This window comes from Oryctolagus cuniculus, chromosome 6, assembly GCF_051225735.1.
Source record: "Oryctolagus cuniculus isolate XC-2025 breed Fujian yellow rabbit chromosome 6, ASM5122573v1, whole genome shotgun sequence".
NCBI lineage: Eukaryota > Metazoa > Chordata > Mammalia > Lagomorpha > Leporidae > Oryctolagus > Oryctolagus cuniculus.
The window spans coordinates 37,076,818-37,102,644 of NC_142872.1; the positions used below are offsets into that span (position 1 = coordinate 37,076,818).

Here is a 25,827-nt window from a genome sequence, read left to right on the forward strand (position 1 = left end):
CCCTGACTGTTAATGAACAACTTAATACTGTAGTTTCTTTGTCTGTTCTACTTAATATGACTGGTTTAATTCTGTAATTAATTCACAGTTATTCTTAAGTGTTGAAATTTAACTGAAATGTGATCCCTGTTAAACATAAGAGTGGGAATAAGAGAGGGAAGAGATGTATAATTTGGGACATGCTCAAGCTGACTTGCCCCAAATGGTAGAGTTAGAAACATACCAGGGTACTCCAATTTAATCCCATCAAGGTGGCATGTACCAATGCCATCTCACTAGTCCAAGTGATCAATTTCAGTTCACAATTGATCATAATGAAAGGACTAAGAGTCAAAGGGAGCACATAAGCAAGTCTAGTACCTGCTAACACTAACCGATAGAATAAATAAAGGGGAGAGTGATCCAACATGGGAAGTGAGATACTCAGCAGACTCATAGAACGGCAGATGTCCTAAATAGCACTCTGGCCTCAGAATCAGCCCTAAAGGCATTCGGATCTGGCTGAAAAGCCCATGAGAGTATTTCAGGCATGGAAAGCCAAGACACTCTGGCAAAAGATCTCTGTGAGTGAGATCTCAGTGGAAAGAACAGGTCTTCAAAGAAGGAGGTACCTTTCTCTGAAGGGAGGAGAGAACCTCCACTTTGACTATGACCTTGTCTAAACAAGATAAGAATCGGAGAACTCAGAGGGCTTCCATAGCCTTGGAAACTCATGACTGGAGCATAGGGAGATTACTGATGCCATAGACAGGAGTGTCAATTTGTAAAGTCAACAACAGGAGTCACTGTGCACTTACTCCTCATGTAGGATCTCTGTCCTTAATGTGCTGTGCATTGAAATTTAATGCTATAACGAGTACTCAAACAGTATATTTCACTTTGTGTTTCTATGGGGGTGCAAACTGTTGAAATCTTTACTTAATGCATACTAAACTGATCCTCTGTAAAAAAAAAAAAAAAAAAAAAAAAAAACAAAAAACAAAAAACTATCAACTCCCAACTTGACTCTCACTGGGATTAAACATGACAATAGGTCTGATCTGATTTCATCATCATTAAAAAAAAATCATCTATTATTTTTCACTTTATGTTTCTGTGTGGGAGCAAACTGTTGAAATCCTTACTTAATGTACACTAAGCTGATCTTCTGTATATTAAGATAATCGAAAATGAATCTTGATGTGAATGGAAGGGGAGAGGGAGTGGGAAAGGGGAGGGTTGTGGGTGGGAGGGACGGTATGGGGGGGAAGCCATTGTAATCCATTATTCGTACTTTGGAAACTTATATTCATTAAATAAATAAAAAATAAAAAAAATAAAAAAACAAAACATCTTGCATACAACAAACACATTTAGTAAAACTGAATTAAAATTGATCAATACTTCCATTGGTTTATAGCAAAATCACATTGTACATACATTAAACATATGGAATCTGACTATTTGTAAAAAAAAAAAAAAGTCAAAATAGAGTCAAGTCCTTTTGAGCTCCGTAAAACCAGAAATATCACAAATCTGTCAGAGATACAGGAAGCAAGACTCTCCAGCACAATGATTCAAACTAATTCCTAAAGAATTCAAGTCAAATGGTGTTTCTTGTTGATTATTTTGTTTCCTTTTTTGTACTTTCTCTGGGGGAGTAAGCTACCAGAATGATGCAGGGCCTTTATTATGATCACTTGAAAGCACTCCTCAAAAAATCCTTTAAAGATCTTGAAAACATTAACTTAGACTTCCTTTATTAAATATCCACCATCTGCCAGATACTGTTAGAAATGCATCAGTGAAAAAGATGTTGGGGCCAGCGCTGTGGTGTAGCTGGTCAAACGGCTGACTGCAGCGCCAGCATCCCATATGGGCACTGGTTCAAGTACTGGCTACTCCATTTCCAATCCAGGTCTCTGCTAAGGCCTTGGAAAGCAGGAGAAGATGGCCCAAGGCCCTGGGACCTGCACCCACATGGGAGACCCAGAGGAAGCTACTGGCTCCTGGCTACAGATCAGTGCAGCTCCAGCTGTTGTGACTACTTGGGGAGTGAACCAGTGGATGGAAGACCTCTCTCTCTCTCTCTCTCTCTGACTATCCTTCTCCCTCTGTGTAACTGTGACCTTTCAAATATATAAATAAATCTTTACAAAAAAAGAAAAATGAAAAAATTAGTCCTTTCATCATTGAGCTTTAAGTCTACAGAGTAAGAACGATTTTAACAGTACATCTACATATCTCTCTCTCTCTACACACACACACACACACACACAAATTAGACTAAACTAACTTAGTTGAGTAATCAAGACCTCCCTGAGAAGGTGACTTAAAAGCACAAACTCAAATAATGGGTAGAAGTTAGCAAAAGAAGATAATTGCTGGGAGTGGGCTAAGTTGGAATGGTGGAGGGAAGTAACCATGGAGTTATCAATAATAATTATTCCAAGAAGAGGGAATACCGGTAGACTGCAACTGAAACATAGATCTCACCTTTGATTATTGTTTACAGCCTTTGTCTATACTCCTGAGGAACAGTGGTTTTTCTACTTACTGCTTCTTGAATTCTTGATTTACTGGAGGGTTAAGCTTATTATAAAGCAGACTGAAATATATCATTGTAAAAATTTAAAGAAAAATAGAAAAAGAAGGAGGGAGAGAGGGAGTGAGAAAGTGAGGGAAGGTAGGGTGGGAGTATCATTATGTTCTTAAAACTGTATATATGAGGGGGCCAGCGCTGTGGCTCACTTGGTTAATCCTCTGCCTGTGGCGCCGGCATCCCATATGAGTGCTGGGTTCTAGTCCCGGTTGCTCCTCTTCCACTCCAGCTCTCTCTCCAGCTGCAGCCCCTGAAGTCAGTGGAGGATGGCCCAAGTGCTTGGGGCCCCTGCACCTGTATGAGAGACCAGGAAGAAGCACCTGGCTCCTGGCTTTGGATTGGTGTAGCGCCAGCAGTGGCAGCCATTTGGGGAGTGAACTAATGGAAGGAAGACCTTTCTCTCTTTCCCTCGCTGACTATAACTCTACCTGTCAAAAAAAAAAAAAAAAACTGTATATATGAAATACATGAAATTTGTTCCCTTTATATAATTTTTTTCTTTGACAGGCAGAGTGGACAGTGAGAGAGAAAGACAGAGAGAAAGGTCTTCCTTTGCCGTTGGTTCACCCTCCAATGGCTGCCGTGGCCGGCGCGCTGCGCTGATCCGAAGGCAGGAGCCAGGAGCCAGGTGCTTTTCCTGGTCTCCCATGCGGGTGCAGGGCCCAAGCACCTGGGCCATCCTCCACTGCACTCCCTGGCCACAGCAGAGAGCTGGCCTGGAAGAGGGGCAACCGGGACAGAATCCGGCGCCCCGACCGGGACTAGAACCCGGTGTGCCTGCGCTGCTAGGCAGAGGATTAGCCTAGTGAGCCGCGGCGCCGGCCCTATATAAATTTTTAAAAAAAATGCTTTAGTGGGTTTCACTACCTACAACCCATCCGAAGCGGCTACTTCATTCTCCAACCTCATCTCCCTCTACTCTGCACTTTTCCCCAGATGGGTCACCACTCTCAGAGCCTGCCATGTACTCTGGCATTTGCACATGCCTGTCCTTCCTCTATTAATTCTCTTTCACAGTGTCCACCTCACTGATTCCTTCACCATCTTTCAGCCTTAATGTCATCTTCCCTCAAGAGCTTCTTTGAATCTAGTCTTCCCAGACTAACTTGCACCATCCTAAATTTGCTTTAGCTCTGTAACTATCTGTCTCTGTTGTGTTGTTAGCTTGTAGCTGAGCTTCCATAGGTGTTCAACTAATGCCTTGAAAGTTAACTGAATTTGGCTCCTATCAACAAGTAAGCAAGGAAACCACGATGTCTTATCCCAGATCACCCTGAAGTGTCACTTCCGATCCAGTTCCGACATCAGAATATCCATATGGGATCTGTTTGTGCTCCACACCAATCCAAACTCAGAATGCTTCTTCAAATTCCCTTTAAAAATCTACAAACACACAAATAACAGGGAGCAATAGATCTTTTTCCAGAGACTATGGAGTAACCTCCAAAGTGGCAGTTACTTTATTACATTCTCGACATCCCTTTCAAACTACTATGTAAAATCCTTGTCACATGTAACACGAAAATTGCCATAAAATTTTAAAGACACACAAATAAGGTAACATAAAAACATAATGCATTATCAAAACCTACTGCTAGAACTGAATCCTATTAAATTCTATGAAATCCAACTTTGTTTCATTGTTAACTAGCTCTTCTTTATTTTTAAGCAAAGCAGGCTTTACGACATCCAATAAACTGGTGCTTCTGGAACAGGTGACTCATAGGTGTCACAGAACAACATTAAGCTGAAGCATTGACTCTGAAATGTTAATTAACAAGAAGGCACAGACCAAGGGCATGGAAGCAAGAGATACAAATACATTTCTTAACAAAACACATCCATGGGACACATCCTGAAAAGTTTTCAGAATTTCTTAAGGAATTCTGCACCTAAAGACAGCAGTCAAGTTAAAATTTTTTGAAGATTTATCTATTTATTTGACAGAATTGGGGGAAGGGAGAGGGGGAGAGAGGGGGGAGGGGGGAGAGTAGAGAGATCTTCGTCTGCTGGTTCACACCCCTATTGGCTACAACAGCCAGGTCAGGGCCAGGACCAGAAGCTTCATCCAGGTCTCCTGCATGGGTGGCAGGGGCCCAAATACTTGGATCACCTTCTGTTGTTTTCCCAGGCGCATTAGCTGGGAGCTGGATCAGAAGTGGAACAGCCGGAATTCAAACCGGCAGATTGGGATGCTGACACTGCAGCTTAACCTGCTGCACCACAGCACCGGCCCTAAAATTAAAGTTCTTAAGAGTTCACGCTTACACACAGAAAAGGGACTACTAAAGTTCTCTAAGATGTTTCTGGAGAGTTCCAGAAACTGTAGGAGACTGTGAGATCCCTCCCAGTCCTCAGTCTCTGAGGCACTCCTTTCTGGAACATGGGATATTTAATGCTCATAAATAGGCTCAGAGTTGAAACAACTGAAGCTCCACCCAGACAAGTTTTAAGTGACACACTGAAGCATAAGGCTGATGGTTAGGTTTCACTTTACCCCGTGTCTCATTCTGGAATCTCACTCTGCCTGTGTGTGACACTCCTCTTCTGGTCCCTGCCGCATCCTCAGCCTGAGCCCCTGCCCCTGATACTTTGCACGGGTAGGCTTTGCTCCTTGCGCTTCCTCCCCACCTTACTGCTAGACATAGAGCCCACTGGCAGACACTCAAAGACACTGGCAGACTTGTGGTTTGCTCCCTGGTCACCCTGCCCCCACTGTCTCTCTTTGGGTTGCCTGTCTGGGCTCCAGTTATTTTGTTATTTATCTACAAGGTACACAAACTGAACTACCATCTGTTTGCTGCCACACCCTTTGGGTGTTAACTTGTTCTCCCTGACAGACTCAAATTATTTGTGTAGCCTGTACAATGGTTAAGATGAGGGGTGGAGGAGGCTTCAGAGGCGGAGAACCCTGGGGCCCACATTAGGTTTACCACATCTGAGTAACCTAGAGTTAGTGCTATAATCTCAGAGGTTCAGTGCCTGCATTGCAAAACAGGACAGCAGTAGTTCCTTACAAACTGGCATGAACTAATGTATAGATAAAGCATAACATTGTGCCCAGCATGGAATTAGCTAACAATAAATGGTAAATTTAAAAAATAATAATGACAGGGGTGGGCGCTGTGGCATAGTGGGTAAAGCCACCACCTGCAGTGCCAGCATTCCATATGGGCCGATCCAGCTCTCTGCTATGGCCTGGGAAAGCAGTAGAAAATGTCCCAAATCCTGGGGCCCCTGCACCTGTGTGGGAGACCTGGAAGAAGCTCCATGTTCCTGGCTTCGGATAGGCCCAGCTCTAGCTATTGTGGCCATTTGGGGTGTGAACCAGTGGATGGAAGACCTCTCTCTTTCTCTCTCTCTCTCTCTTTTTCTCTCTCTCTGCCTCTCCTTCTCTGTGTAACTCTGACTTTCAAATACATAAATGAATCTTTAAAAAATAATGACAAAAATGTGAATGTCATATTTATCCTCTAAGTACATGGGTGTTCCTAATTTATGTTCTGGCACCTTCTGTTTTTTTTTCCCCAACTCTGTCCTGTCACAATCACCACCCCCACCTTTCCCTGTCCTGAGATCCAGCACTAAGAATCTCCTATTAGAGCAGACCATCACTGTCACTGACACAGAAATCAACAAAGTGGTTTGACTGCAACAAAATGAGAATACACAACTGTTCATTAGGACCTTGTGAAAAACATTTTTTAAGAATTGTCTTCATTTTTAGAAAATAAAAGTATATGTATGTATACATCTATTTTTCTGGTTTTTAGCCCCCTGAAAGCAAAGAATTAAGTCTTATTAATCTTTGTAAATTCATATTTGTTTATGTATATTTACTTATCTTTATTTTTCTATTTATTCACTTGTATATGTCACTTTTTTCCTTCTTTTTTTATTTGGAAAGCAGACAGATAGGGGAGAGGGAGGGAAGGAGGCAAGGGGAGAAGAGAGAGTGTCCATCCACGGTTCACTCCCCAAATGCTTGCAGTTGCTGGAGCTGGACCAGCCAGGAGCCTGGAACTCAAGACAGACCTCTCACCTGGGTGGCAGGTACCCAAGGACTTGAAGAATCCCCTGCTGTATCGCAGGATACACATTAGCAGGAAGCTGGATGGAAAGTGGAAGAGCCAGGACTGAAATCAGGCTTTCCCGTATGGGATATGGGCGTCCCATGCAGCCAGCTTCACCACTGTGCCAGATATCTACTTCAACATTATCAATTTCCTAAAAGAATGTTTATAATATTTACAATGGTATACCACCTAACAGCCAATTCAATTATGGAACTTAATAGGACTTAAAACAAAACACAGATATAATGTTAAGGATTAATCTTCTTTTTCTGACTAAAGAAAAACAAGGTTAGTGGAACAGATATGCTGTTCAACACAAATAAAACTTGTTGGAATTATGATTGCATTGTTTGACTCCAGAACTCAAGTTCTTAAACAATGCTGCACTGTGTTCCTGAAGCAATATCATAAACCTTAGCCTCAGAGAAGCTCATTAGAGAAGAATCTGGATGTCTGTATTCATTTTCAGGAAAATAAATTTGAGTTCTCAGCTACCCAGCCTCTCCTGATCATGAGTGTTATTGCCATTATTGTTATAGAGTGCCTTCCAGTCTACAAATCCAAAAGTCAAGAGAAACTGCTAATAGGCTTGTTATAGAGCCATTCAATGACTCTTTGAAAATGTTACTTTCTTTTTTTAAATTTATTTATTTATTTATTTATTTGACAGGTAGAGTTATAGACAGTGAGAGAGAGAGAGAGAGAGACAGAGAGAAAGGTCTTCCTTCCTTTGGTTCACTCCCCAAATGGTCACCACGGCTGGCGCTACACCGATCCGAAGCCAGGAGCCAGGTGCTTCCTCCTGGTCTCCCATGCGGCCAACCCCCACTGCCCTCCCTGGCCACAGTAGAGAGCTAGACTGGAAGAGCAGCAACTGGGACTAGAACCCGGAGCCCATATGGGATGCTGGCGCTACAGGCAGAGGATTGGCCAAGTGAACCATGGCGCTGGCCCCTGAAAAAGTTACTTTCATATTCAGAGTTTTTGCAGCATTTTTCAAAGACACCAATGAAAAATATCTTGGTTACATCTTGATTCAACATAACTAACTCAATTTCTAACATTTTGCACAGTGAGAAGTAACAAATGTTGTTTTTCCTTTGCTCAAGTTAAGTATTCCCTCTGAGATTGATCACAATGGAGGTCTCTAGTTATTGAGCCATTACAATGTATTTGACCACTTAAGGTTAGCCTAGTTTGGAGAAAAGGCAATCATGGAGTCCAGCTTCTGTACCAATGGATTTTCTTTTCTTTTCTTTTTAATGATTTTATTTATTTATTTATTTATTTGAGAAGTAGAGTTACAGACAGAGGGAGAGACAGAGAGAAAGGTCTTCCCTCTACTGGTTCACTCCCCAAATGGCCGCAACGGCAGGAGCTGTGCCGATCCAAAGCCAAGAGCCAGGTGCTTCCTCTGGGTCTCCCATGTGGGTGCAGGGGCCCAAGCACTTAGGCCATCCTCCACTGCTTTCCCAGGCCACAGCAGAGAGCCAGATTGGAAGAGGAGCAGCCGGGACTAGAACCGGCGCCCACATAGGATGCAGGCGCCACAGGCGGAGGATTAACCTACTGCACTACGGCACCGGCCCCTGTGATTTTCAAGATATCCACACAGATTCTCACTTAAGTGTTTAAGGATGCCAGATATTTTCCTCTCTAAATCTGAAGAAGTAGCTTCCAACAGAGAACAGATAGATTCATAGTAGATGTCTGATTAGCTCACTCACTAGCTCCATTCATTGCATCAACAAATTTATGGCTCTTGATAACTCATTCTCCACTGGACAGCAGAGATTACTTCTTAAACTTTTCAACCAAAATCAGTGAGTGGACTCTTCTGTTTTGTGTCCAGTCTGTAATATGACCTGGCAGATTTCTGGCTGAAGAAGAATCCAAATAAATGGGCAGGGGCTGCTGCTGTGCCACAGCCGAGTAAGCCACTGCTTGTGAGACTGGCAGCCCATATCTGAGTGCTGGTTCAAGTCCTGGATGCTCTGTTTCCCATCTACCTTCCTGATAATGCAGCTGTGAAGGCAGCAGATGATGCCCCAAGTACTGGGGCTCAGCCACTCTTGTGGGAGACCAAGATGGAGTTTCTGGCTCCTTACTGCTGTCTGGCCTAGACAGGGCTTTTGCAGACATTTGGTACCCAAACCACAAGATGGATGATCTCTATCTCTCTATGGCACTGCCTTTCAAACAAACAAATCTTTTTAAAAAATAGACAAAAACAGTTAGTGATGAAGGCTTTACACATCATTGCATCAGACTCACAAGAAAAAGGCACTGTTAAAAAAAAAAAGTGGGTAATGAACCCAGGAACTTGTTTTTAAGACTTATTTCAGTCATTGACTAGTTCTAAGATCTTAGACAAGTTATTTAACTTCTTTAAGGCCTAGTTTTCTACTCTATAAAATGGAGATGATGATGATAATATGCACCACAGACCTATATAAGGAACTTCAAAATGCCCACAGAATGGGGCCAGCATTGTGGCATAGCAGGTAAAGATGCCATCTGTGTTATTAGCATTCCATATGGGTACCACTTCAAGTGGCTGCTCCACTTCTAATCCAAATACCTCCTAATATGTCTGGGAAAGCAGCAGAAGATGGTCCCAGTCCTTGGGCCCCTGCACTCACACGGAAGACCTGAAAGAAGCTCCTGGTTTTTGGCTTTGGTCTGACCCAGCCCTAGCCATTGCAGCCATTTGAGGAGTGAACCAGCAGATAGAAGATCTCTCTCTGTCTCTCTCTGTAATTCTGGTTTTCAAATAAATAAAAACAGATCTTTTAAAAAAGATTCATAAGGAAATTATATTTAAAAAGTTAATCTAGAGGTAAAAACAATTCAAATCCAAGTATAGTTTTCATAATATGCATTTTCCATGAATGTATTGTATGCAGAGATTTCAAAAACGTTTCCTACCAAAATAAGCTTTTTATATTTTATTTCCCATGAACTTTTCGAGGTAATCTCATTTTTGTTAATCAAATGATACAATATATGGATTTCCTAAGAACTGTTCATGCACAACCCAAATGTAAAGTGGCATTAATATGGAGCAAGTTAGGTAACCATGTTTCACAAGGAAATCTTTCCCATGATTCATCAGGTCTTTAAATATATTCTAGTATCCTATTCTTGGAAAAAGTCATTTCTCAACAGAGATGACACATCTGGCCAAGATATATGCAGTCTTTTAATGGGCTAGGCAATAATTACAAGTCACTCTTCTTGCCTCCACCTTACTGCCCTAGCCATTTTCAGTGTCATGGGAGCAGTTGCCTTTCTTGATCCTACCTCTTCCATTTACCTTCTTAACTGAGAACCTGTGTCTGGAAAACCTGGGATTCTTTTATCTCAAACATTAGCAAGTCTGCTTTGTTCTTTTCTTTTTTAAAAAAATGTACATTGCTTTCTCCAACAAGAAATCACTACAACACATAATCTCAGGATCATAGTAGGCCATAATGCTCATCTAGGCCAACTTCCTACTACATTAAAGAGCTTCCTATGAAGTTTCTGAAAGGTGATTATCATCTAATCTCTGCTTTGATGTAACAATTCTCTTATTTAAAAAAAAATCCCATTATTGACCTGCTGGGGTCAACAGAGTATTCTGACTTTACTGAGCAGAAATCAGTGCTGATTTAACTCCTCATTTATGACAGATGCAACATTTTACATGTTTAAAAATATATTTGTCCATTCCATATTTACTGAGTACTGAATACGACCTGGAAATAGGTGCTAAATTAAATCCTAATTCTGATGACACTTTCCCAGGATAAGGGTCCATTTTGGTACTTCACCTCCCCCAAAGGAACAACTGTCATAGTCCCACCTTTGCTGAGTAAGTTAAGTCTCATCATTACTTTGATTCAAAGCCTTGAAGAGAACACCATGTTGGCTGGGAAAGACTAAAAACTAAACCAAATGAACAGATTAATTCCCCTAAAAGAAAAGGGTTTGATTTTATTTAGATAACAAGTATGCTTGCTTCAGAAAAAATGGTCATGTTGCAACATGGGGTATAGAATTACTAATTCCATATAATCTGAAAGTAGAGATTAATTTTTCTATCTCCAGATCAAAAGTCCTTTCATATGTCTTATAGTACGTAAAAGATATGATATAGAATCACTTATCCAGGGCCAGCACAGTGCCATAGTGGGTAAAGCCATCGCCTGCAGTGCTGGCATCTTATATGGGCGCCAGTTCGTATCCTGGCTGCTTCACTTCCAATCCAGCTCTCTGCTATGGCCTTCAAACACAGTAGAAGATGGCCCAAGTACTTTGGCCCCTGCACCCACGTGGGAAACCTGGAAGAAGTTCCTGGCTCCTGGCTCCTGACTTCGGATCAGTGCAGCTCTGGATTGGCACAGCTCCAGCCATTGCTGCCAACTGGAGAGAGAACCAGTAGATGGAAGACCTCTCTCTCTCTCTCTGCCTCTCCTTCTCTCTCTGTGTAACTCTGACTTTCAAATAAATAAATTGTAAATCTAAAAAAAAAAAAAAAGAATCACTTATCCAGAATCATCAGAAGTAAACTTAATATGGCATATTTTGATTTTTTGATAGTTTTCATTTGTAGCTAAGTATTTGTAGCTAAGTATTTTTACTACTTTAACTATCAATGATGGTTTTATGTTTTAAAATTTGGGTTTGAACAGTTAAGGGTGAAAAGCAGAGTTAGAGAGAGAAACACACACACATACACACACACACACACACACACACACACGGGGTAGGAGAGACTCTTCCCTCCATTGGTGTACTCCTCAAATGACTGCAATGGCCATGGGTTGGCCAAGCCAAAACCAGGAGCTAGGAACTTCATCTGGTCTCCTGCGTAGGTAGCAGGGGCCTAAGCACTTGTGGCTTCTTCAGATGCTTTTCTCAGATGCATTAGCAGGAAGTAGGATCGAAGTGGAGCAGCAGGGACTCAAACTGGTGACAATATGGGATGCTGGCACTGCAGGCAGCAGCCTAACCAGTTGACTCACAACACCAGATCTTGGATTTGAACCATTATTAAATGGAGTCAATAGAGCACAGCAGACAAGTGCATGGCTTTAGAATCAGACAGAATGCTGGTTCCAAACTTTGTCATTATGACTATGGCAGATCCTTTTAATTGTCTGGACCTCAATTTGCTTAATTATACAACAAAGAATTATAATACGCATCTTAATGAACTGGTGTGAGCTTAAATGGCATAGTTCTTAAAAAAGTGTTAAGCATAGCCCCCCCACCCTTTTTTTTTGGACAGGCAGAGTGGACAGTGTGAGAGAGAGACAGAAAGGTCTTCCTTTGCCGTTGGTTCACCCTCCAATGGCCGCCGCGGCTGGCGCGCTGCGGCCGGCGCACTGCGCTGATCCGATGGCAGGAGCCAGGTGCTTTTCCTGGTCTCCCATGCGGGTGCAGGGCCCAAGCACTTGGGCCATCCTCCACTGCACTCCCTGGCCACAGCAGAGAGCTGGCCTGGAAGAGGGGCAACCGGGACAGAATCCGGTGCCCCAACCGGGACTAGAACCCGGTGTGCCAGCGCCGCAAGGCGGAGGATTAGCCTAGTGAGCCGCGGCACTGGCTAAGCATAGCCCTTTGTGCATGGTAAGAATTCTAGGATGCATGGGGCCAGCACTATGGCATAGCAAGTAAAGCTGCTGCCTACAGTGCCAGCATCCCATACGGCTGCCGGTTTGAGTCCCAGCTGCTCCACCTCTGAACTAGCTCTCTGCTATGGCCTGGGAGAGCAGTGGAAGATGGCCCAGGTCCTTGAGTCCCTGCACCCATGTGGGAGACCCGGAATAAGCTCCTGGCTTCAGATTGGCACAACTCTGGCTGTTGTAGCCATTGGGGACTGAACCAGTGGATGGTGGAGCTCTCTCTCTCTCTCTCTGCCTTTCTGTGTAACTCTGACTTTGAAATAAATAAATAATCTTTAAAAACAAGTGTGTATCAAAATTATGAACTTTATAGGCATAATCTATTCAAAAAATTAACATTTTTTCGTTCAAAGTTAAATACAGAAATGGCTTCATTTCTGTATTTAAGCTTTATAAATAAACTCCACTTGGAAGATTCTTTTGGAACTTAATGTGTCATACATTCTCTCTAAAAAGTAATACTCTGCTGATGTATAGGATTTTCAGAAAAGTCATTTTTTTTTTCACACCATAAGCTGCTTGCTAAGATGAACCAGAAAATCATAAATAATCCCTCTTGAAATCTAGTGCTTAAATCCTCTGCCCCAGAAGTCCACAAATTTGTGTCTTAAGTCACAGTGAATACTCCTAGAGACAGGAGACTGACTCTGCCACAATTTGCAAAACTTATTCCTGAATAGCTAGAAAGTACCCCAATTTTCTCCTATATGTTAAAAATTGGCAAATAGGCTGGCGCCGCCATAGCTCAATAGGCTAATCCTCCACCTGCGGCGCCGGCACATCGGGTTCTAGTCCCGGTCGGGGCGCCGGATTCTGTCCCGGTTGCCCCTCTTCCAGGCCAGCTCTCTGCTGTGACCCGGGAGTGCAGTGGAGGATGGCCCAAGTGCTTGGGCCCTGCACCCCATGGGAGACCAGGAGGAAGCACCTGGCTCCTGGCTTCGGATCAGCGCGGTGCGCCGGCCACAGCGGCCATTGGAGGGTGAACCAATGGAAAAAAGGAAGACCTTTCTCTCTGTCTCTCTCACTGTCCACTCTGCCTGTCAAAAAAAAATTTGGAAAATGGCTTGAATGTTTTGCTAAATCTGAAGATATCTTATTTGTGCTAGAATCTCCAAAGAAGGATTTAAAGAGTTTATTAACAGAATGAAATAATATAAAAGTTTCAAAATAATCATCTTAAAATACACATTAGTAGTGCATCAAGAAGCAAAGTATAATTACAATCAAATATTAACAAGTTCATGTCTGTCATTTTAATTATCCAAAATGTAATATTTATGAAGAAAAACAAGCATCAAACACACCAGCAGTATACTGAAGTCCCCTCACCCTCGCCAAAAAAAAAAAAAAAAAAAATATCCAAAATAAAAGGAATCTTCTAAACTATTTTTATTCTCTAGAAAACAAAATTTTTAAATTATGACTTAATGGATACTAACTACATATGGTGAATTAAAAGATATTTTTCTTTAAAACATTATATTAGTCACTAAGACATTCTTGGACTGCAGGTATTCCCTTCAAAATTGTTAACACGTAGGAGCAAATTTTTCCTATCATAATGGTAAAATTTGCTGCTAAGCAAATTCTTACAGTTTAGTATTTGTCATTTGTCTTTGTTTTTCCTCCATGAAGTAAGTATTAAAAATTTTGAATGTTCAGCTGGGCAAGTGAAGTGGTTTTATAATAACTCATAGCTCACTCTAGGTACAAGGCAATTATTTCCCAGGAAAAGTGATGTTTTTATCTATCATTATACATTTATTTGTTTTTAAATAGACCTCCAGGAGATTCTTCCTGAAAATTTTAGAATGAAAATTAGATCTTTTGGTTTTACCTGGATCTTAATAATTAATGGCTAATGCAACACAGATTTTTTTTCTGCTAAAAACTTCTTTCTTGACCAGTAGCAGGAATCTTGGCTGAATGGGCCAAGATACACTTTTTGTTAACACAGGCTAGTAAAATAAAGTCTAGGCTTTGGTTTGTTCACATAGATTCTTTACTGAAACTGGAAAAGTGAAGGAAAACGTTTCATACATTAAAATTACCACCTTGACTTCTGACAATTAGAACATGTACTTCTACCAGGAGATATTGATATCCCCTAAAGTGTGATACTAAGAACTGCTTTGAATGAGGACTCTTGTTCTTACCATCCCAAGGGAATTGGTTAGACGTATGTACAAATAAAATCAAGTTAAAGATGGGTTAAGGGAATAATCTAGAAGGGGATTACAAGGTTTTAAAAGGTAGATGTCCTCCACCAAAAGCTCCTAGCCTTGTGCAAAGAGGCATGGCTGGAGAGGAGCAAGGACAAGGTTCTACAGAAATTGGGGGTCCAGGGCAAACAAGGACACAGGTTTCATCTTACACAGGTTTAAAGATGCTATCAGGACAGACACTTACTAAGTTATTATGAGGAATAACATAACATAGAGAAGTTAGGTACCCAGAACATAATATAACAATGTTCAATTAAATAAATGTTATGATTTTTGTTGTTGTTGCTATGGTTATTGGAACACACTTGAAAAACCATTAGGTGCTATAGGAACACAGGTAGTATTTTAATAATACTGATATTTTTGGATCCTATTAGACACTGAAAGGCCCTGTCATTGATGATTATATAAGGAGAATCCACATGTGTGATTGCTCTGAGTTTGGAGAAGCTCTCTGGATCAGCAACACAAGGGTATTCCTAAGAGGTTTGAGGTTTGGGTCCCTATTTCTACTTTTTCTCAAGCAAAGCTTTCTTCCAGGTGGACACATATTTCTAGCAAATTGCTTGAATCATTTAGAGATTACTTAATAACAAAGATAGAATCTCTTGTTTGAATACAATGCAAATACAGAGTACTCAGCTGATACTCCTAAGTCATGCCTCTTGAATCCATCTTATTACCCTTGGTCACCTCAGTACCATGAGGATGGCACGTGCCTCTTCTTTTTCCTGGCTTCTCCATTGATCTTCAGTGTATCTCTCTTCTACCACTGCCCTCACCACTGCCCAGCGACAGCAGTCCCTTGACTAGTGGATGCTCAAAGAATTCAGAGTTACTGTCATCTCCCAGAGGGGTGGGTATGCTTTTCAGCTTACAGGAATTTTAGAAATGTATTTTTAGCATTCTTTGACATTTGAGAAATCACAGAATCTCAAAGCTTGAGAAAGACTATAAAGATCTCCCCCAACTTCTCATTCATAGAGGAAAACTATCCCATATCTCTGAGCTACTACATTTGCTTCTGTCTCAACAGCCCTGAAGGTGAGGAATTCAGGCCTCTCTAAGGCAACTTGTTTCAGGTAGGCATCTCAAGCATTCAGAAAACTGTTGTTCTCTTAATATTTATCCATGTTTGTTGAAGCATAATGTTCCAGACACTGGACTAGGAGCCTGAGATGCAATGACAAGGACAGCTCTTTGTCTTCAGTGTGAACCACAATGCTAAATATGGCAGTGGTTACTTGGGTGACCTCTGGGGTTAGCCTTTCTAGTTGTGAATTCAGTAGACAGAACTGACGGCCTCTATGGCCTTGAGGGAACTCCCTAACACTTCTTTGCCTTGGTTTTCTCATCTGTGGAACTGAGATACTATTAATATTTATTAATAATTGTTATGAGGAATTATGCAAATGTATGCATTCTTTCCTCTGTCTGGAGAGATGGAAAATGAGTTTCTTAGTTTACTTGAAAGGTTTAAGTAACTTAATGACACTCTCATGCCTACCCAAACCATTTCCTCTCCATAATAAATCATCCTAGTTCTTCTATCCATTCCTAAGATTTGATATCCAGATCCTTCATCATCTTTGCCTCCCTAAAGTCTTACTTTGTGTGGCATCCAGAACTTAACACATTACCCAAAAACTTGCAAATATTTGTCATTAGTGTCCTCTAGAATAGTTGTTTCACAGTGGGGAATGGAAGCACTGAACAGGGTGGGACTTTTCCTGGTAAGTACTGAGTTCTGATAGATACAGAATGAGAACCCAGGCTTCTTGACTCAACATTTTTTTCTTTTCACTCTATTTCTCTATATAAAGAATTGTCTGATCTAAGATAGTCTGTTCAAACCCTAGCACTGAGAAGAACCTGGTATTTCCAGGAAATCGAAGAACAGATCTTAGTTTTAAAAGAATTTTTTTCTTTAAGAGTTGACATTCTCATTCTGTTGTTTTGTTAACAATATGAACTAAACTGCATGGCATCCAGTCATAACACAGCCTTTGGCATAAAATCACTCAAGATTTTTAAATGTATTTAACTGAAAGCAGAGTGAGAGGGAACATACATGTATGCAAGGGAGGCAGAGCTACCAACAGCTGATTCACTCCACAAAGAACCCACATCTTGGGCTGGGCCTTGGGCCACAGCCAGATCAATGCAGATCTCCCATGTGGGTGGCAGAGATTCACATATCTGAGCCATTTTCCACTGCTTCCCCTGGAATGGGGTGTGGGGAATGGAACCCAGGATGCAGGTGTCTTGATCAGCATCTTAATTGCTAGGCAAAATGTCCATCTGATTGTTTCCAAGCCTCTTCCTTGTTATGCAATCCAGGTATTATAACAAAATCACACACAGTGGCCTCATTTTTCCATGGACATCTCTGATTTTTAATATGCTTTATGTTAAATATGAGATATATGAGATACTAGGTAGCATGTCTTAGGGAAGAAGGATAGGGTAGGGTACTGAATAAAAAGAATATCATATGACATAACAACTGCCTTTAGAAAATAATGAATGAAAGGCTCTAGAAAATCATCTCTTCAGTCTAAAACTGTGCTACCCTAACAAATCAAGCCACTTTGGACCTGCTGAATCACAATCTTGCGAATTGAGGGAAGCAAAGACAGAAGGCAGACTTGTAGATTTTGAAAAAAAAAAACAAATGACTTCTAAAGTGACTGTCCTCACATTTGTTTCTCTCTTCCTGGTTAAAAACCATATTGTAGTTCTAGTGAACTGAATAAAAATCAATCAGGGTTAGTCATGTGGCAGAGTGGTTAAGACACCACTTGAGCTGCCTGTACCTCCTGTCAGAGTATCTAGCTCTGCTCTCAAGTCCTACTTCTTGCTAGTGCTCACCATGGGAGGACGCAGATGATGGTTCAAGTAGTCAGGTGTCTGTCACCCATGTGAGAGACCTGGATTGAGTTCCCAGCTTCCTGTTTTGGCCTGGGCCAATCCACTATGATGGGCAGTTGAGGAACGAACCAGCTGATGGGCAATATTTCTTTCTCTCTCCACCTCTAAAATAAAATAAAATAATTCTAAAAATAAACGAATCAACATTAAATTATGTTGTCATGCCATGGCTCTACATCAATTAAACATGAACTATTTCCCCTGGAAGTCTTATTTTTTGATGACCTGGAAACTTTGCTCTTGATGTCACATGTAAATGGATCATTAGCAAAATGACATCATAATGGAGTCTGAGTTCTCATAATGGGGTCATAACCCTTGGTTGAGTGAACCATAAGAGATTTTCTAACAAACTCTTGGCTAAAAGAATTCATATAGATGAAAAACTTTGTTCCTAATGGAAAAGATGAAAACTTTCTTCATGGTTGTCTTCACTATTGGCTATTTCTCACGTAAGGATTTGTTAAAGAACTTAGAGGGAGAATTAAAAATTTTATGTAGGGGAAATTAAAAGTCAATGATAACTTTTCTTAGGTATAAGAATTTTGGGGACTTTGAAACTTTTCTCAGTAATGAAAAATTCACTACTCAATTGGAATGAATATCAGTGGTTGAATCAATTTTATAATATTCTATGAAATTTTCCATATACAAATTCAGAATTGAGATACTTTAAGAGACTATCTGTGGGAATTGTAACATATATCTGACAACTTGATTTCTGAGCTGAAAATCAATTTAAACTCTCCTCCCTCTTCTTCTTAAACCTTTCCCATCACACTATATCACAAATTAGTATTTTGTGAATGGGTATACACAAATGTATTCTACACAAAGTAGGGTCAGTTTTTGACACTTACTATGAGAGCACCAATGGACATTATCAGATGTCAAGAGAGGGCTAAGCTTTTTCTAATTAACTGCAGCAAAGTGACAGCATCAAGGGAAGTCCATGATGTGAAAAGTGTCTGCTGACTGAATAGTGCTGGTGGAGGGAGAGACAAGGGAAAGGCTCTCTTGCAGTGCCTTAAAGGAATCAAGTTGTCAAACAGAACACAAAATATGAAGGTGAAAGAAAATTTTAGCGGTTTTGGGAAGCGGATGTTGACACACAGATCCCAAAGGAAAAGACTTCTTACAAGCAGGTAGAGTTTAAACAAAGGGTATATCCAAGACATGCAGTGATCACAAATGAATATTATGACAGAATTATTAGCTAGCCAGAATGACTATGCAAAACCAGACCTTTCACTAATGCGTCTGCACACTGAGCAGCCTAACAGTGATGATGTGCTGAGGCCCAGAAGGTGAAACTTGAGATTGAAACCATCCTACCAAAGGTCAGCACTAAAACTAGGAAGGGTTTAGGGTGAGTTCCAATAAGTATCCTTGGCATAAGAGAAGAAAGAAACAGTGTTGGAGAATAAGGGAAGCCTAGATAAACCTTGTGAGGAAGAATCATTTATTTTTCCATGACTTTCATGGTTATTGACTGATACTGATAATACGCTAATTAGGTGTGCAAGTTTCTATCCTGCAATGTTTTATTTGAACATTTCTACACATTTTTATTGCAGGTACTTTTGTTGAAAGTTCATTTAAGGTAAGTTTGCAATTTCCTAAACAAGAATAATTTTTCCAATATTAACCTTATAGAATTAATGTTGGGTTAAACCACGTTAAACCACACAACACTGCCAATATCTGACCATTTTCAATCTATATAATGGCAATTTTATATAGTTCAATCTAAATTTTTGCATCAAAATAGACTCTCAGGAAAACCAGGATTCATCTCTGACCCTGGCTACTTCCTTATGCTTTTACACACCACTCTCAATTAAAGCTCCTAATGTTTGTTTTTATATTTTTTCCCTCCCTCTAAGTTTATTGCTGTTGCCCAGGTCCAAGTCCTCCTCACCTCTTGCCCATCTTGTTGCAATAGGCTTTAATGGTCTTCTTCCATTTAGGTTTACCTGGAATTTAGAAAACTATAGCCACCCGTTTTTGAAAATATACTTTTCTTAGAACACAGGCATGCTCATTCCTGTATTTTTTTTTTAAAAATCTATAACTGCTTTCTGGCTATAAAAAAAAAGTTGTGTAGTTGGAACAGAAGTCAAAAAGCCTATTTACCACCTGGTTCTTAACATGAAAGGTCTACCAACCCCTACTCAAACCTCTGCAACCTTGAGGATGGACTTTGTAAAATACAAACCTGACTGAGAATTCTGTTGGTTAAAAGCAGTGACTCCTGGTATCTACAGCATAAAATTTTTGCATGCTTTATAACAGCCTTCTTAATCCAGTTTCTTTTCTTTAAAATGGAAATTTCCCTTCTTCATCTTGGTTCTAAATAACCTTAACTATTTTAGGGTCCATGCTATTCCAGTTCTGTGTCTTTGTGTTTCTAATTCCCTCCAATTATACATCTCCCTATATTTATATGCAATTATAAAAGGCATTTGCATCTTTTAAGAAGCCACAAAAGCCCTCCCAAATATACTATGGAGGCATAAGCACTGAAAGGAAGATTAAAGATATAAACAGCATTTCCCAAAGAGTGATCTGAGTACCTCCAAATGGTATTATTATTTTAGTTCATATATCAATGAATTTATTTCAATAATTACAATGCTTTTTCAGTGTGTAAGCAAAATATAACTCTAAACTTAAGATATCATGAATTTTCACACTAACAACAAATCTAAGGTTGCTAAATTTTAGAAGTTAGCCAAGAGCTGGGATTAATTTAGTCAAGATACTCACATCTCACATTGCAGTACATGGGTTTAATTTCAAGTTCTGGCTCCTGATCGCAGCTTTCTGCTAATGGAGATGGTTCAAGTAATTGAGTTCCTGCCACCTACAAGGGAGACCTGGATTGAGTTCCTGGCTCCTGACTTTGACCATCGATACCTAGATGTCATGGGCATTTGGGGAGTGAACCAGTGGATGTGAGCTCTACGTCTATGTGTCTGTCTCTCTTTACTCACCACTCCCCTCCCTGTCCCCTGTTTTCTCCTTCCCCCTCTCCCTTTGTCCCTCAAATAAATAAATTTTAAAAACAAATTTTTAAAGTGAGCCAATGAAAAACACTTTTAAAGTAATACATGAATTCGAAAGGAGTCATGAAGTAAGACACTGAAGTTTGAGATACATTGTTAAAATGGGAGCCACCAAAGTCTTACACATATGAGAGTAGCCTGATATACTAGATATTTGGATGAAGCTGTGATCTGAACCACTGCAGAAGGCCGGTAACTCATTCCTAATCTTCTTATTACATATTTCTCAAGAACTTTCTAAGCCCTGTCTCACCGATAGATAAATTATTCTAAATATAAGGTCCTCTAAGATCAGATTACTCCAATTCTAGTAGTATCACAGAAATAAAAACAAAATGGGAAGATACTGGGAAAATTTAACCTGGCAGGTTCTTTTCTTTCTTTTGTAGAACCCTAATCCTCCAAGGACTGAACATCAATGCCAGAGTGGGACCAGACTGTGTGTCCTGTTCCAGGCACCACAGTTAAGGGGGTGGAGGGGAGCTCTGATGAACTAAAATCGTTCCAGAGGCAACTAAAGAGTACTTATAATCAATCCCAGACAGTGATTAGAGTCATGTGTGTCACTCCTGAGAATGGTTTCCTTCCCTTCTAATAAGCTGTCAATGTGCATTACACAGACATGGATCTGGTAGCATAGCTTCAGATGCCCTACAAGGTGGTAATCCCAAAGGCTCAGGCTGCTGAATTTAAGATAATGTAACCTTGATGTTCAAGGTTTAAAAGAATAATTTTTAAAGGATTTATTGATTTGTTTGAAAGGCAGAGACACAGGGAGAGAGAGGGAAGGAGTGAGAGATAAAAAAGACAAAGAGATATGTTCTATTTGCTGGTTTATTCCTGAGATGGCCACAAAAGCCAGGGTTGGGGCAGGCTGAAGCCAGGAGCTCCACCTCAGTCTCTCATGTGTGTTGCAAGGTCCTAAGTATTTGAGCCACCTTCTGTTGCTTGCCCAGGAGCAGTAGCAGCAAGTTGGATCAGAAGTGGAACAACCAGGACTTGAATTGGTGCTCATATGGGATGCAGCATCACAGGCAGCAAAATATGCCACAACACCAGCCCCAAAAGGAGATATTTTATGCTTATCTCCCTACTGCATAAAATAGAACACCCAAACATTTATATTAAAAACCATTAAGAGATGATTGTGGAATGGAAGGTTTGATGTATGAGTTTTGTTTTAGGTCATTGTGTGCGGTTACTATCAAAAGAAGATTTCCATGCAACAGAAACAGAAATGCTCCATAAGAGTCAGTCCATTGTGTGCCTCTAATAATGTAACATATCCCAATTCCTGCGTGTACTGCTTCGCTAACATGTAAGTGATCTGATAACCAGAACCCCCTTTTGAAAATCATATATATAGTTGACTTATAAGTCAGGCATAAACTATTTATAGTTTTTGGAAAATGTGTGTGATCTCCGGAAAATGTGATTCCATAAATTAAGAATAGTGTCACAGGAGTTTCTGTTCCACTGGCTGAAACTAAAAGGGAGTAAACAAATGGGACTATGAGTCCCACTTCCAATTTCCCAAGAGAAGCCTCCTTTTTATTTCAAAATTAGTTTCAATATGAAATTCTACATGCAGGAAGTCTCTGTCCCTAAAATATTAAAAATTCTAGCTATAAGAAACATCACTCTTTTCAAGAAAAGACTAATGCAGCAATTTTCAGCACTCAAGGTCAGAAGACCTTGGGTTGAATCCTACCTATATGATTAGGTGACACTGGGTAGTCTGTCTCATAAAGCTTCCAAACCTCAAGTTCTTATCTACTAATGTAACATATCTTCTGCTTCATTTGCTACATATACTCCATCCTCACAGACTGTTCTTTCTTTATATTTTCAAACATAGGAAGATTTTCCCTGCTTTGCTAACAGTGTGCAAGTGTCCTCTTCCCACAGAAGTGCCTTCTCCATGTTTTCACCACTAAGGTTTCACTCTAAGCATATATTCCCCCAGGTGCCTCCCATGACTATCCTACATAAACCAGATTCTCCTCTGACATGTTTCCATGTTAACCCCCCTCTCTTTCCTCTATAATATTATCATTAACTCCCAAATATTTTACATTTCTATTTTGTTATTTTTGGCCTATCATCATCTGTAAGTCCCACAAAGTTGAAAGGCAGACTTCTGATTTATTCCTAGCATCTAATACCATATCTGCATTAAGAAAGCCCCAATAAGTATTGTTGAATCAATAGATCAATGACTCATGAAAGGTAATTTTTAAAAAATGTTTATCTTATTTATTTGAGAGGTAGAGTTAAGAGAGAGGGGGAGTCACAAAGAAAGGTCTTCCATCCACTGGTTCACTCCCCAAATGGCCACAACAGCCAGAGCTGAGTAGATCGGAAGCCAGGACCAGGAGCTTCTTCCAGGTATCCCATATGGCTGCAGAGGGGCCCAAGACTTGGGCCATCTTCTACTGCTTTCCCAGACCATAGCAGAGAGCTGGATCAGAAAAGGAGTAGCCAGGACATGAAACGGTGCCCGTATGGGATGCCAGCGTTGCAGGAAGAGGCTTAGCCTACTACACCACAGCACCGGCCCCCTAAAGGTAATTTTTAAAAAATTGTTTTGGCTCAGTCTCTCAGAATGCAATGTTTGGGGTATAGCTCTGGATGGGAACCTCAGCTCTTTCGTTTAAACTATGTCTGAGGACAAATAACTTATCCTCCATAATTACCTCAGAGATGAGGTGTGAGCCCTGAAAAATACAGAGGACTCAACAAAGTGCCTGTCATGTGATGCTCTGTCGTTAATATGGCAGTGAGTGACCCTGTGTTGCTGTCAATCAGAAGACCAACCATCCCAATCTTCCTGGGACTAAGGTTTTTCCTGGGACATGCAGCTTTGAGTACTAAAACAGTACATATGTATGGACCTATGCTTTTATTTTTCTTGGATATAAACACTTAATCGCATATGGAATGTGATAACTGTTTAACATTTTGAGGAACTACCAAACTGTTTTCCAAGCAGTGGCAATATTTTACAATCCATTAACAATTTGAGGGGTTCCAATTTCTCTGTATCCTCACCAACATTTGTTACCGTCTTTTTGTGCTAACTATCCTAATGAGTGTGAAGTGGTATCTCATGATTATGATTTGCATTTCCCTAATGACTGATGATATTAGACATATTTTCATGGGCTTATTAGCCATTTGTATGTCTTATTTACAGAAATATTCAAATTCATTACTCATTTATTGATCATAGTATGTTTTTATTGTTGACTTGTGAGAATTCTTCATATATTCTGGATATAAATTCCTTATATTAATTTTGAAATATTTTATCCATTATGCAGGTTATCATTTTATTTTATTAATGGTGTCCTTTGAAGCATAATTTTGATGAAGTCCAATTTATCTATTGCTGCTTACGCTTTATGTGTTATAAGTAAGAAACCATTGCTTAAGCCAAGGTCATAAAGATTTACTTCTATATTTTCCCCCAAGAGTCTATAGTTTTAAGTCTTTGTTCAACTTTGAGTTAGTATTATTTTTTGCATATGGTGTGGTTGAGGTGAGCCAACTTCATCGTTTTACATGTAGATATTCAGTAGTCATAACAACATTTGTTGAAAAAAACTATTCTTTCTCCATTGAATTGTCTTAGATCCTTTGTTAAAAATCAACTTACCACAAATTTAAGAATTTACTCCTGTGGATTGTGCCATATACAGTGGCACAACTACCTTTACTAAATGTTCTCAAGGAAGTATTTATTGCAGATTTCCTATAAATTACTGAATTTAATGATATATTATTAGAACATTAAAAATTTTTTCCTAGAATTTGACTATTTGAACTGGTATTCTGAACAGCTCTGTATATTATTGTTTAACAACATCCTTACTACTTCCTAAGAATAGACCCAGAATAGCCAAAATACCCCTGAAAAGTGCAAGGTTGAAAGACTCCTATTTACTTATTTCAAGACTTACTGCACAAGACAGTAATTAAGACAGTTTGGTACTGGTATAAAGACAGACATACAGACTAATATAATCATGGGGAAAATTATTACAACATTCACCAAATGTGTAAATCTGTATGTTAAGATGTAGAAGGAGGAGAAATCAGTGAATTCCTGAAGCACTTTGGAAAAATATCTTGTCTTTTCTGAATCTGAATTAATTCATCTGCACAAGAACCATAATTATGGATACCTTCTAGGATAGACTATTTTGAGACTCACTGTAAAAGTGATTGCAAAGCAAAGATGTTTCCAGGCCAGAAGGGTCTAATGAGAAGAGAGGTAAAACTTTGTAGCTATGGGCTGACTATAAGCCTGGAGTTTAAAAACCAAGGTCTTTCTTCCTTCACAGTCCATATTCTAAAACAACCAGGTTAGGATGCAGAAAGGCTAGATTTCCTACAATGGTCTCTAAATATGTATATCAATTTCTCTTAGAGCTTTGAATCTTACTCTTAAAGTTGAATACCATGGAAAATGCAGAAAGCCCTCAAACTCTTGAATGTCACGGGATTTTCCTTTGATCACCATGAGTGAAACCATTTGAATTATGCATCATCTTTCCTTCATAAAGCAGAGTTTGTTATAATTTCTTATTTTTTTCAAAAATAAATTTTAACCATATGGAAAGCTCCTCTTTGACTCAAAATATATTTAATGAGCTGTAGTAGAAATGGTTCTAGAAATATGAAGCTGAATAGAAAGTAACCTTTGTCTTGAGTAACTCAAATAGGTTAACTGGATAATTCAGTCATTTAATCTCAGTCATGAGATTAAAAGACATGGCTACAGTTTTGCTCTTCAGTAGTAATCAAAACAGGTATGTGCACTAGTGTAGTTTATAATCCATTGAAGAAGAAAGACAACAAATGCCTATTAAATGATTGATAAAGAGAAAAACAACCCATGGAATCCACAAGTTTATCTTAGCATTGGCACAATTAGTCTCCTACTTACCTTTGGATCCTGATGTTCTCCTGTTTAAGATAAACAGTTTTATAGAACATTCACATCAGATAAAGCCACCATGTGACTAGGATGGATCAAGACAAAGGCAACAGTAAGCCATTTCATGCGAGAACAAAGGCAAACATCAGCATTATCCAGGCACAAAATTGCAAACATCCCTTACCACATTAATGTAAGTGATTGTTGCCTCTTCACCAACTATACATTTACCCTTAGAATAGTCTTCTATTTTTCTAAATAAGGATTTTTAAGATATCCAGTTACAAAATTACTTCCACTTTCTGAGAATATCTAATCCAAAGCAAAGCTTC

At 39.8% G+C, this 25,827-nt stretch overlaps 2 protein-coding genes across 17 annotated transcripts in view; one reads left to right on the plus strand and one right to left on the minus strand.

Moving 5' to 3' along the window:
* Positions 1-25,827, minus strand: part of LOC103347914 (ovomucoid) — a 140,681-nt gene that overhangs the window by 110,550 nt on the left and 4,304 nt on the right. The gene's annotated exons all lie outside the window — the stretch shown is intronic.
* Positions 2,404-25,792, plus strand: LOC149126103 (ovomucoid-like). Its single transcript, XM_089336181.1, has 4 exons — positions 2,404-2,446; positions 19,063-19,088; positions 21,738-21,871; positions 24,986-25,792. The coding sequence occupies exons 1-4, from the start codon at positions 2,404-2,406 to the stop codon at positions 25,047-25,049; spliced, it is 267 nt and encodes an 88-aa protein (XP_089192307.1). The 3' UTR covers positions 25,050-25,792.

Bases quoted from the DNA above. Each gene is read 5' to 3' on its own strand.
- LOC149126103 (XM_089336181.1), top strand. From the start codon at position 2,404: ATGGAGTTATCAATAATAATTATTCCAAGAAGAGGGAATACCG. The intron at 2,447-19,062 runs GTAGACTGCAAC...TTTTTATTGCAG, and splicing joins TCCAAGAAGAGGGAATACCG to GTACTTTTGTTGAAAGTTCA. The intron at 21,872-24,985 runs GTAAGTGATCTG...AATTTCTCTTAG, and splicing joins GTGTACTGCTTCGCTAACAT to AGCTTTGAATCTTACTCTTA.